This window comes from Aquarana catesbeiana, linkage group LG06, assembly GCF_042186555.1.
Source record: "Aquarana catesbeiana isolate 2022-GZ linkage group LG06, ASM4218655v1, whole genome shotgun sequence".
Taxonomy (NCBI): Eukaryota; Metazoa; Chordata; class Amphibia; order Anura; family Ranidae; genus Aquarana; species Aquarana catesbeiana.
In genome coordinates this window covers 101,558,324-101,572,165 of record NC_133329.1, presented here as the reverse complement: position 1 = coordinate 101,572,165, position 13,842 = coordinate 101,558,324, and the positions used below count along the sequence as shown (strand labels likewise).

The 13,842-nt window shown below is 43.9% G+C and overlaps 1 protein-coding gene across 2 annotated transcripts in view; it reads left to right on the top strand.

Annotated features, from left to right (window-relative positions):
* RAB11FIP3 (RAB11 family interacting protein 3) overlaps nucleotides 1-13,842 on the top strand; it is a 133,701-nt gene that overhangs the window by 100,085 nt on the left and 19,774 nt on the right. The window contains exons 6-7 of one of the 2 annotated variants that reach the window (XM_073636552.1): nucleotides 2,493-2,633; nucleotides 11,415-11,450. In XM_073636552.1, coding sequence (XP_073492653.1) covers nucleotides 2,493-2,633; nucleotides 11,415-11,450 — 177 coding nt within the window. The remainder of the gene's footprint in view (nucleotides 1-2,492; nucleotides 2,634-11,414; nucleotides 11,451-13,842) is intronic. The other variant, XM_073636553.1, reaches the window with a different exon arrangement.

The following is a 13,842-nucleotide window of genomic DNA, read 5'->3' as shown; positions in this document are numbered from 1 at the left end:
AAAATTTAGGAAACCTAAACACTGGCAAACTTTGGTAAGGGGTCCTGACAGCAACCATTTCAGGGTCTGGACTGTTTGTGTCTCTATCCAGCAGGTGCCGTGTCAGGCAGCCCATTCAAGTCTGTGTTCGGGGCTGTTCAATTGCATGCCTGTCACATTAGAACGAACGTCTGTGTCTGTGCCGCTGCTGCATCCTCATAGACTTGAATAGGCTGCCTGCATGCAGAACCTGCCAGTTAGAGATGCATAAACAAATGGCCCAGTCATGGTGTACGGGCCTCAGCAGCAGCGTGAACAAGGCCTTAAAGGATAAGTTCACCTTTGGGAACATGTTACATGTTTCACCTGTTTTTAGGGTGGAACATGAAGCATGTTCCCAATGCTGCAGCCGCCGCCCGATCCACGCATTCTCTGGGACAGCAATACAGGGAGAAGTTCCCTGTACTAGCTGTCACTTTTTGAAATCAGTGCGGTCGTGCGGGGCTCCGCCCACATGGCCGCGTCTTTCATTCACACAGCTCTGTGTGTAAATGAACTATAAGCCCCAATATCCTTTGCAGCTGTCAACATGTAGTTCTCAATGAACTACCACAGCGCTGTGGAGCGCTGTGTTAGTTCATTGATTCTTTCTGTCGGATAGTATCTGCTTGCCCGTATAGGCACACAGACACACTGACAAATCTGAAGGATACCTGCATGGCACCAGCGATCTGCTGATGGCTGGTGCAATGCTTTACAGCAGGGATCCTCAAACTACGGCCCTCCAGCTGTTGCGGAACTACGCGTCCCATGAGGCATTGTAATACTCTGACATTCACAGACATGACTAGGCATGATGGGAATTGTAGTTTCTGAACAACTGGAGGGCCATAGTTTGAAGACCCCTGCTTTACAGGCTCCAGTAAAATAATAATAAACCTGCAAAAAATGTGCATTCATTATTTTTTTTCTAAACCGTGAACTTATCCTTTTAAGATGAATGTCATCAAAATAAAATGAAAAAATTGTGCACATACCTAGAGCAGCCTTCCTAGACCTTTCTGTCACAGCAAATAGGTGGCCATTCTGACACGCTCTGATACTTCTTGATTGTGCTAAAACTTGCCCACTCCTGTATATTCCTATTGGCCCGTGAAGCTATCCATCACAGTGATAGACTAATAGGAATGGGTGGAGGTAAGAAAGTGTTGGCACTTTGCCTATCAGAAACAGGTTTTGGAGGCTGCTGCTGGTATACGCAGGCATTTTAGGTGCCTTCCTTTTATACTTACAGCAGTTTTTTTTTTTTTTTTTTTCACTTTAATGACAGATTTTCTTTAATGTGGCTACAGCTCTTTACCAACAGTGGTATTTTGGCAATGTTGGCAGAAACCTCCAGGTGCCTTCACTTATCTTCATTTAAATCCAGATTTTAGATTGTAAGCTCTCACGAGCAAGGCCCTTCAAACCCACTTGTGCTGAATTGTATTGAAACTCTGTGGTCTTCCTTTGCTTTTAAAGCTGTTGGCAATATATAAATCCAATATAGAAATAATAATTTGCTTCTGTTTACCATATAGGCCCCTTGATTCCAGACTTCCCTTATATGTAAATCTCAACATCCAGCCAAAGTCAAGAACTGTGATATGACCCCTGGATCCTGAAACTTGCACCTTTAACAGGTCACGCAGACAAGCAGTGCTCCTCTTCTCTCCCCTCTTCTTACAGGAGGCTCGGCAGCAGCAGGAGCCATTGGCTCCTGCTGCTGTCAATCAAATCCTGTGAGCAGGGGTTGTGACTTTCCCGCATTGTGTGTGTGTGTCAATAGATGCACACAGTGCAGCTTGTGATCAAGCCTGCACGGGTGCCCCATAGCAAGCGGCTTGCTATGGGAGCACACAGAAGAGGAGTCTGCACCACCCAGCTCAACAAACGTCATTCTGAAAATAGGAGCCAGGCAGAAAATTCTCAACTGCAACCAATCGGATGCAGTCACTTTTTGGGTATTCTGACAGCCATGGAAGCAGCAGCGGTCAGAATGCAATATCCAATTGGGAAGGTTTGTCCATCCGCACTGTTTAGCATAGATGAGAAAATCTGCTGATTGATGGGGCTGAACGAGGGAAATCTTAATGCATGTGGTTAGCCTTATGATCAACAGGTGCCGACCCCCCCAAACTTTGAAGTGAGCAAACGTATTTAGGTGAACACTAGCTGCTGCAGGTTTCATTGATTTTCTTTGCTCCCCCTGGGTGGCCATCTCCTTATTGAGAGAAGGTTAGAAGGTTGAGTCACACAAACACCAGAAACAAGCTAAAGGACTTCATTTAAAGTCTTCTGAAAGCTCCCATGTACACAATGACCGTTTCCTTTCCATGTCCTGTTACTCGTCAGGTTCCAAGCTCAGCAAAACTTATGGGCACATTACAGTTTGCAGTTGTTTTTTTATGTTCTATATACCCCTTGAAAGGTCAGGTATATACATCTTCATGTACAATCTTTGCGTTCCCCAGTGGTACCCCTGTGTCAGAGCGCCAACTTCTGGCACCCCCACCTTGTTCAGCCCCGGGGGGCTTGTACTGCAGCCAGTGCCACAAACATATCAACCGCCTGGAAGACTTATCCACCCGTCTCCGATACCTCGAGATGGACAGGTGACATTGCATGACTGTTAAGTAGTGAGAACAGGTGGAGGTATATACATTGAATGGGGCCTTTCCTGGAGAAGATCATGTGACTTACAGGCACTGTGCCTAGACTTAGCACGTTTTATACATTAATGCTTTTTTATTTCGACATCAAGTAAGGGTTCACCGATACCATTTTTTTAATGGTCGAGTACGAGTACCGATACTTTCAGTCAAGTACTCGCCGCTGCTAATTCCTGATACCTAGTGCGATTTGAGCTCATGCAAAATGGATGTCCTCAAATCGCACTGCAAAGAATTACATTTGATTTTAACAGGCATGTGGTGTTATGCCTGTCCAAATCACATGCTGTTTCCCCCCACCGTTCCTGTGTAAACCCAGGTTGAAATCATGACAAGCCTGGGTTCACACAGGAGTGGTGCGAGAAACCACATGTGATTCGGACAGGAATCACACCTAATTCCTGTTGAACCAATGCAATACTCCCAACGCACAAGTTCCTGCACAAACAGCTGTACCTTACATTGGGCGCTGAAATGACCAACGGCTGGAACCGACTGCAATCATGAGAAGGAAGTGTCGCCAGCACACCAGGATCTCCAAAATTGGGTCCAAAACTTTAATCACATAGTATCAAAAAAATAAATAGAAGCGACGTTTCGGAGCCACGCAGGACTCCTTCACATGCCTGATGTAGGGGTCCTGCATGGCTCCGAAACGTCGCTTCTATTTTATTTTCTTGATACTATGTGATTAAAGTTTTGGACCCAATTTTGGAGATGCTGGTGACACTTCCTTCTCATCATTCCTGTTCAAGCTGCATGCGATTCTATGTACTGTGCGATTTGAGCCCATTCATTTTGTATGGGCTCAAATCGCACCGCAAATGTATTGGTTTCGGGTATCGGAGCATTTTCATGAGTATTCGGTATCGACATCGGTGCAACCCTAAAATCAAGTCTTATATGAATGTCTACCGGTGCACTATAGTAGGAAATTTAAATTCTTTAAAGAGGCACTGTCATGAAGCAATGCAACATAGAACATCTATTGCCTTACTTACAGATCACATCTGTTTCCAGGCAGTCGCTTAGTAAATAGGTTCAATTTTACTCTCCCACAACTATTACATGTGAAGAGCTGGGAAAGAGCTTGCTTTAGAACTTTCTTATGTTGGTGTTTTGCTTCACTACAGATTTCCTCTAAGACATATTATTAAAGTATTATACCCAAAAGCAAACATTTATTATATTGCATCTTACCAATTCTTAGATGTGATGGCTGCATTCGTTTTGTTTTTTTTTTTTGTTAGGCTTTCTTTCCTTTATTTTCACCAGGTGATCCTGCCAGTTAGTCTGCGGTTTTTCTAAAAAACAAGCTCTCTTCCAGATATATCAATTTACAGGGATGTGACAAACCATTTACCACTGACAGGGGTGATTACAATGATCAGCTTTTATGTAAAACTGTTATCCCAAAGGGAAAAAAAAACTTTGCTATAACTGTTTATAAAGTGTTAGCTGGAGTTTGGCTTCAGTTTGTTAGTGTATCAAAAATTGCTAGTCCATCTAGAGCCAGCCATAGATGGATCGATTCTTGGCCTGTTCAGCAGGGATTGAACAAAAAGGTCCGGATGGCTGCGCTCCAATGAAAACGATTTCTTTATTGTGATAATAAATCCATGCAGCAATGATAAAATTACTGACGCGTTTCACATGGTTATAGCAGGTGCTTATTCATAGCTAAGTTGCTATAATGGTGTGAAACGCGTCAGTGGTTTTATCCTTGCTGCATGGATTTATTAGAACAATAAAGAAATCGTTTTCATTGGAGCGCAGCCATCCGGACCTTTTTGTTCAATTTTTGCATATTGAGCTGCACCCACGCCTGGAGAGGGGAGAGATCATTAGGAAGTAGACACCTGGAGCGGGTTCTTCTTTCTGTTCACCAGGGACCAGCCAAGATTTGGTCCACCTATGGGCAGGCTAGCTGTACCCGAGTCGATCTATCAATCATCTTGGGTACGACCACACTGTTGGATTTTTTACATGTGATTACTGCTGGACGGCTATAGACGCTAGCAGTAATCATTGTGTTCTGCCGCTGGAAAGGCTCCCCGCCGACAGAACATAATAGCACTTTGGGGAGGGATTTCCCCATCAACGCTGACTGTGTTGATGGGGGGAATCTGGAGATTTTCTTTTCATCTACCTATGGTGAAAGGAAAGAAAATTGCATATTCTAAGGGCTGCTTAACACTACCCTCTCCCCCAGACTAACAGTGCTGCTGTCTGCTGTGCCCCCTGTGCTACTTCATCCAGAGTGGGGGCGCTCTATTACAGGAGGTGTGTTACTGGCCAGATCACCAGGAGAAAAAGCCTAAAAAAACAAAAACACAAATGCAGCCACCACATCTAATGATTGGTAAGCTTCCATATATTACATTTTTGGTTTTGGGTTTAATATCGCTTTAGGTAAAAGAGAAAGCTCTTAAAATTCAATCTTCTCCTTATACCACCCATTTGTCAGTGAACCAGTATCGCTTATGAAGAGTATTCTGTTCCCGCATTAGGTCACATGTACTTCTTGGGAAGGGTCCCCGGTGTGCCTCTCTCTCTGTCCTGTTTTTTATGAAGCTTTGCTGTGCATGAATGGGGAAGTCTATGGGAAAGTCTGTGCATGACAAACGTTCTGCTTCTGGGACTCTACAGCTTTGGAACTTTGAAATACTCTTGAAGACTTGAGTTTGGGGAAAACTTCTCAGATATAGAAACATTGATGATGTGTTAGATACTTCTATGCGTTTCACACTAAACAGGACCCTCAGGTATCTAGAAATGAAGAACAAGTGCTCAGCTGCTGCCTTTAAAGTGCACCTGTTATGTTTATTCAACCAGCATGATGCAGCGGATGGCTCCACTTGTGCTGCTTGGTTAAAAAAAACAAACAGGCATGCAGTATGAATGTGTCAGGCATTGTAAGTGTAGCACAAAAGCACTGTAAAAGCATCTTTGGGGCTCATGCACACAGGCACCTAGGGCTGTACACCATAAAAGCCATATGTATTCCTGTGCATGGGAGTCAATATGTGTGTACAGCTGCAGATGGCATCAAGGGGCACACATCCTGTATACATGTATACCCTGGATCTGTGTTTACCGGCGTACAGCAGTGTCCTGTCACCTATTTGTATTGGTGGCTGTATGCACAAGGCACTGGAATATGGCAGTTTGTTTTTTACACTGTATAGCCCTATGTGAATGGCAGGGCAAAAAAAAAAAAGAAAAGCTGGGTATATGAGTAAATGCTTCTGGGGAAGGGGGGCTTCGAAGGTGAACTTTCAACTTGCATAGAAGTCTGTGTGATCCCACTGTGCACGTGCTGACCTGAAGATATGAAGACGGTCAAAGGATGTAAATTTTGCCAGGAGCCCTGGCAGCACTACTTTGGTAAGCATGGAGCTTTGATCTAGCACTGCTCAGGGTAGTGGGGGCAAAAGGACAAGGAAACTTTGTTTGAAAGTTTCCTTACCCTTTAAGGCAGGGATATGCATTTAGCAGACCTCCAGCTGTTGCAGAACTACAAGGCCCATGAGGCATAGCAAGACTCTGACAGCCACAAGCATGACACCCAATTATTTAAAAAAAAAAATATTAAAAAAAAAAAAAAATACATTTTTTTCAAATTTTTTTAATATTATTATTCTATTATTATTTTTTTTAATAATTGGTTAATAAAGAAGGATAATGCCACAATGATGTGAATACGTTAAGGGCCGAGATTGAACTGTAAAGTTGAAACTATATCTCCCATATAAACACTTCGCTGAAGTGGCAAAAAAAAAAGCATGACACCCAGAGGCGGAGGCATGATGGGACTTGTAGTTTTGCAACAACTGGAGGTCCGCTAATTGCATATCTCTGCTTTAAAGAGACCCTGTCATCAGACCATTCATTTCAACAACAATCTTCCGATAAAATTATACAGTGAGGGGAAAAAAGTAATTGATCCCCTGCTGATTTCTGACAAAGAAATGATCAGTCTATAATTTTAATGGTAGGTTTATTTTTAACAGTGAGAGACAGAGCAATAACAACAAAATCCAGAAAAATGCATTTCAAAATAGTTATAAATTGATTTGCATTTTAATTAGTGAAATAAGTATGTGACCCCCTATCTCAAACCATGACTTAGTACTTGGTGGCAAAACTCTTGTTTGCAATCAGAGGTCAGATGTTTCTTGTAGTTGGCCACCAGGTTTGCACAAATCTCAGGAGGGATTTTGTCCCACTCCTCTTTGCAGATCCTCTCCAAGTCATTAAGGTTTTGAGGCTGATGTTTGGTAACTCGACTGGCTAGGCCACTCCAGGACCTTAATGTGCTTCTTCTTGAGCGACTCCTTTGTTGCCTTGGCCCTGTGTTTTGGGTCATTGTCATGCTGGAATACCCATTCACTACCCATTTTCAATACCCTGGCTGAGGGAAGGAGGTTCTCACCCAAGATTCCATGGTACATGGCCCCGTCCATCGTCCCTTTAATGCGGTGAAGTTGTCTTGTCCCCTTAGCAGAAAAACACCCCCAAAGCCTAATGTTTCCACCTCCATGTGTGACGGTGGGGATGGTGTTCTTGGGGTCACAGGCAGCATTCCTCCTCCTCCAAACACGGCAAGTTGAGTTGATGCCGAAGAGCTTGATTTAGGTCTCATCTGACCACAACACTTTTACTCAGTTCTCCTCTGATCATTCAGATGGTCATTAGCAAATTTCAGACGGGCCTGTACATGTGCTTTGTTAAGTGGGGGGACCTTGCGGTCGCTGCAGGATTTCAGTCCTTCACAGCGTAGTGTGTTACCAATTGTTTTCTTGGTGACTGTGGTCCCAGCTGCCTTGAGATCATTGACAAGATTCTCTGTGTAGTTCTGGGCTGATTCCTCACCGTTCTCATGATCATTAAAACTCCATGAGGTGAGATCTTGCATGGAGCCCCAGACTGAGGGAGATTGAAAGTTAATTTGTGTTTCTTCCATTTGCGAATAATCGCACCAACTGTTGTCACCCTCTCACCAAGCTGCTTGGTGATGGTCTTGTAGCCCACTCCAGCCTTGTGTAGGTCTACAATCCTGCCCCTGACATCCTTGGACAGCTCTTTGGTCTTGGCCATGGTGGAGAGATTGGAATCTGATTGATTGCTTCTGTGGACAGGTGTCTTTTATACAGGTAACAAGCTGAGATTAGGAGCACTCCCTTAAGGCTCGATTCACACAGGGGCAACACGACTTCAGCGCGACTTTGCACGGCGACTTCAACGCGGCTTCAACGCGACTTCAGCGCGACTTTAATCAATTTACAACGCGACTTCAAGTCGCCTCCAGGACAGGCGACTTTGGCTGTGGCCAATCACAGAATAATCAGCTCTCTGGGAGGGAGGGGTTTGCCTGGGCAAACTAATTTTTTTAACTGTAAAGTCGCTTCAGTATAGATGGAGATCCGACTTGGAGGCGACTTCCATTGAATTGAATGGTACAAGTCGCCTAGAAGTCGGATCCAAGTAGTACAGGGAGTCCGCTCTGAAGTCGGAGCGACTTCAGTAGTGTCAATTAAGACGCTCCCATTAACTGTAATGGGAGCGTCTTCTTGGGGCGACTTGGGGCGACTTGAGGGCTTACAAGTCGGATCCCAAGTCGTCCTAGTGTGAACCGACCCTTAAGAGAGGGCTCCTAATCTCAGCTCGTTACCTGTATAGAAGACATCTGGGAGCCAGAAATCTTACTGATTTGATAGGGGATCAAATCCTTATTTCACTCATTAAAATGCAAATCAATTTATAACTTTTTGGAAATGCGTTTTTCTGGATATTTTTGTTATTCTGTCTCTCACTGTTAAAATAAACCTACCATTAATATTATAGACTGATCGTTTTTTTCTCACTGGGCAAATCTACAAAATCAGCAGGGGATCAAATACTTTTTTCTCTCGCTGTATATGCTTTTACTGTAAGTTGGCATATTATTTACCTGAAAAACCTCTGCTGTGTAGACATTCAAAAGCCCTGACACTCCTTTTCTCCTCCCCTAGCAGCTATATAAAGCTGGCCATAGAACATGCAGTTTTCTTTCCTTCAACCAAGGGTTGAAGGAAAGAAAATTGCTAGATTTCTCCATCAGCACAGAATCCCTCCCGCTGCAATATTGTATCCTGACAGCGGAGGGTTTCCTCGCCATCAGAATCCAATGATCACTGCTGGTGGCTATAGCTGTTGGCATAGATCGCATGAAAAAAAATCCAAGAGACTGGTTGTGCTGCAGTCGAATGATATCTCGACTTCAGTACAACCAGCATGCCCATGGGTGGATCAGCTTAATTATGATCTATCTATGGCCAGCTTTAGTTTATGACTATACATATACCATAGTAGACCAAAAAATCTAATTTTACATGCACAAGGACATACAGTTTTCTGCATACAGATCCATCATTTATACGGATTTGAAGACCGTGGTAGTGTATGCTATGTACTCATGCACCCTTCTTCGTTTGGTCTTCAGCATATTTCTGCATAAACCAGAACAAGAAAAATATGCGTTCGGTCCTGCATTCCGACTATATTTTTTGTGATATGCATGTAAATGTTTGAGGTGCATGCACAGAGCCACCACTGCATGAATAGCTCATTCACGGGGAGATATAAACATCAATAATGCGTAATCTGTGACAGCAGCACAGCTGACTTACACATTGTTGATATTTATATGTCAGCCGTGAGCAGTGGCGACCCATAGGGTCCATGGATGCTGTATTCATGTAAAGATTAGCACAGACGTTACATGCGAACAGCATACGGACAACTTTTTATGTAGGATTTTGCTGGCAGCAAAACAATACACCCATGTGCATGAGCCTTTAGGTTGGCCATAGATTATGCAATTTTCCTTCCTTCAAACATGAGTTGAAGATAAGAAAATTGCTCAATTTCTCCATTAACACAGTCAGTGTTGATGGGGGATTCCCTCCCGCTGCCCTATTGTATTCTGACAGCGTGAGGTTTCCCCACCATCAGAATACAGTGATCACTGCTGGCAGCGATCGTACGAAAAAAAACCTGACAGGCTGGTAGTACCGAATTCGATTTATAGACATCAGTACAACTAGCCTGCCCATAGATTAAAGTGGACTTCGGTACAGCCAGCCTGCCGAACCAGCTGAATTTTGAACTGTCTATGGCCAGGTTTAGTCTGCAGATGGAATTCTGCCAACTCCTTGGTCCCTGCTTTTGCAAACTGCCCACCACATCTTCTAGAAATCAGTCTAATGGCAAATGCCTTTTCGATTGAACTCGGGTAATACCCTTGGCGTTCCACTGGGATGTGGAGTGTACTGTGGTTCTCTCTTGTTACAGCACCACCACTGATCGTATAATCATAGTAAAGACATCCACGATTTCATCATGCAGATTGCATCATGCAAGTGCGGATTGAAGACTTAGAGGTTGATTTACTAAAGGCAAATAGACTGTGCACTTTGCAAAGTGCAATTGCACCCTGCAAGTGCAGTTGCTCCAGAGCTTAGTAAATGAGGTAAAGCTTCACTTCAGAAAGAATTCCCAATCACGTGCAAGGAAAATTAAATAAAAAAACAGCTTGCACATGATTGGATGATGGAAGTCGGCAGAGCTTCTGCTCATTTACTAAGCTCTGGAGCAACTGCACATTGCAAAGTGCACAGTCTAGTTGTGTTTAGTAAGGCCACTTTCACACTGAGGCGCTTTACAGGCGTTTTAGTGCTAAAAATAGCGCCTGTAAAGCGCCTCTCCTGTCACTCCAGTGTGAAAGCACTCGGGCTTTCACACTGGAGCAGTGCGCTTGTAGGACGGGAGAAAAAGTCCTGCAAGCAGCATCTTTTGGGTGGTTTAGGAGTGGTGAATACATCGCTCCTAAAACGCTCTGCCCATTGAAATCAATGGCCAGCGCTGCCGAAGCCCATTCAAAGCGCTTCGGCAGCGATGCTTTGCGGGCGGTTTTAACCCTTTTTTGGCCGCTAGCGGGGGTTAAAATGGCCCCGCTAGTGGCCGAAGAGCGCCACTTAAACGACGGTAAAGCGCCACTAAAACTAGCAGCGTTTTACCGCCAACGTGGCTGCCGCTTCAGTGTGAGAGTGGCCTAAATCAACCCCTTAGTATTTACATGGAATTTTTTTCTTAATGTAATGCTAGTCATTTGTCATCACTGTCCAATCAAAATAATCCGTTTTTTAGACTCCTTATTCTCATACAATCCATGTAAAGATAGTCAGTGGCTGTGCGTAAGCTCCTTTGGACAGGTTGGCTCTTATCATATGAGATGACAGACGCCGGGGGGGGGGGGGTAGTCAGGGTGTGATGTGATTGGATGTGCTCCATTTATTGTTTTTTCCTGGTGCAGGAAATAGGAATCATCTCAGCTCTTCTACTGATAGGGAGGTCATGTGACCATTAACTTTTTTTTTTTTCTCCCCTTCACTACAGCATATATTTGGTGCCTGTACTTGGTGTACGTTTTCCCCTCAGTAACTTCGGTGTTTTCTCTGTGTTGTTGTTTTTGTATCTCCTGTTTGCTCAGTGATACACAGCCTCGCTGCATGGCATGGTATATATACCTCTGCTGCACTTACTTTGCATGCTGTGCTTGTTTGAGCCTCTCGTGGTTTCTGCGTGTGATGTGTGATGGAACCTTCCCACTACTTCCTCTTGTTTATCCGCTGTCTCCCTCTTTCACTGTCATTTATACTTTCACCCTTGTCTCTCTTACAGCCCTGACAAGAGGACCTGCAGCAGGAAGGAGGCCAGGTGAGTGACCGTAGCCATGCTTGGCTGACATCGGTTTTTACAGAGCCATGCACTTGCATCTACATCACCATCTCACACCACCCTGCATCCAATAGAGCTTAATGAAATGTCACTGTGTGACAATTTCAATAAAGTTTGTTTAAAAAACAAAGCAAACAGTGTGATGTGCCTTGCTCGGCACATCACAACTGCTGTCATCCCACCGCGCTCTAACTGCTGTGTTCTAATGCAGCTCCTGGTGTGAATGTAGACTAAGGCTTCATTCACATTGGCAGTTGCAGGCTGCTGGTGAGATTCCATGATGCTTGCTGACGAGGAAGCTAGTCGCAGGCACAGTGTGTGCACCCAGCCTTAGCAAGGCCAGATTTATACCCCGTACACATGGGCTGAATGTCAGACATTGGCCAGTTAAAAAAAAAAAAAAACAACCGAAATTTGGTCGGTGTATATGCCACTCTGTCCGACAGAGGCCAGCCAATCGAATGAGCATGCTGGAAACCCTGCAGCCGACTGACTCCCAATCAGCGCTCTCAGCCAATGGCGGAGATCGCTGATCAGTGGGTTCTGGTGGGGGGGCCATCTCCCTGTCAGAACACAACAGCTTAGCAGATGAGATTGCATAGTTAGTACAGTGGCTCCGACCAGAGCTGACAGTTTTTTAACAAAAAAAAATAGTGTGTACCAAGCTTTATATCCTGTTCAAATCAATGGCCTTTGCCGCAGCTCATCCAAGCAGTTAAATGCAATTAGGGACTCTGACTAGCCCCGGATGCAGACAGTTCGCCTCTAGGTAATCTTTTGTTGTTTGCATACAAACTGGCCACAGAAATTTGTCCAGAGTGTATGCGACCATAACACAGAGTGCTGATGCATCTAGAGGTGCATCTGAACGCAGCAGCCTATTTGCCCTCATTCACCTATCAGAATGAGGCCTAAAGCCAGCCCATTGAAGGTTCAAATCTCGGCCAGTTCAGCAGGGACCGGCCAAGATTTGAGCTATGTATAGGCAGAATGATTGTACCCAGGTTGGTGGATTGATCAACTTGGGTAGAACCAGCCTGATGGATTTTTCATGCGGTTATTGCCAGCAGCTATAGCGGCTAGCAATAATCACTGTGTGTTCTCCCAGAAGGGATGGCTCCCCCCATCAGGAAAACACAATAGCTTCACGGGAGGGATTCTGCCATCAACACAAACTGTGTTGATGGGGGAATCTAGTGATTTTGGTTGCAGAAAAGAAAATCACATGGCTGGCCAAACTCCTTTATTCAGTTGCAGTACTTTATACAAGTAAAGGTTTGCTTTACGTGTAATCTGTAATGAATTAGAATACCAATGTGAGCGGCATTAGATGGCAGCTGGTTTTCTCTCACTAGAATCGATTTGTGTCCTGCAGCTATTATGTGGTCTGGGAGACAGAATGGAAGGCGATCCCTTGAGAACTTGTTTAGTAACACACTGTTGTGGTTATCAGAACTTTCATGCAGCAGTATTTTCTGAAAGCAAAGGAAGGTCAGGACACAACACAGGCTCAGCAAGGGAAATGCAGATAAGCAATCCTTCCTTTGTAAATAGGAGGAATGGCTTCTCACTACATATGGTGGTTATTAGTCCTCAGGAAACACTATAGACCAGGGCTTGTCCTCAGTCCCATGGGAGTCTACGCCTGGAAGTTGGTGCAAATACCTGTATTAGACAGGTATCTGCACCCCCCTTCCCCCCTGAAAGGTGCCAAATGTGACACCGAAGGGGGGGAGTGTTCCAAAAAGCAGAGGTTCAATTTTTGTGTGAACCTCCGCTTTAATGTCATTTTAAAGGCATATTAGGCGTTTAAGTGCGTTTCAATGCAGTTGCAAGCATTTGTGTCTTAACATACAAATATGTTGCATTTTAATTCACATCCCTAGAACTAGAGCTGCACAGATTCTGGCTAAAATGAGAATCACAATTTTTTTGCTTAGAAGATAGATCACGATTCTCGCGGCGTAACATCATCTTTCACATTAAAACAAAAAAATTGGGCTACCTTTTGTTGTTTCGGTTTTTTTTTATTTATTCATTTAAGTGTATTTTGTCCCCAAAAATTGTGTGTGACCACTGGGCAAATACAGTGTGACATAAAATATTGCAGCAATTTACATTTTATTCCCTAGGGTCTCTGCTAAAATATATATAATGTTTGGGGGTTCCAAGTCATTTTCTAGCAAAAAATATTGATTTTAACTTAAGAAACAAGTGTCAGAAAAAGATTTAGACTTTTTAAGTGGTTAAACTTCCTGCATTTACAGGTTGTTAAAAACTTGGCAGACTGCCTGGATTTTTTCTTTACACAGAAAGGGATAACTTTGATCTAAGAAGGAAGAGTTAGTTACAATGTTTCATGTTAAAAACT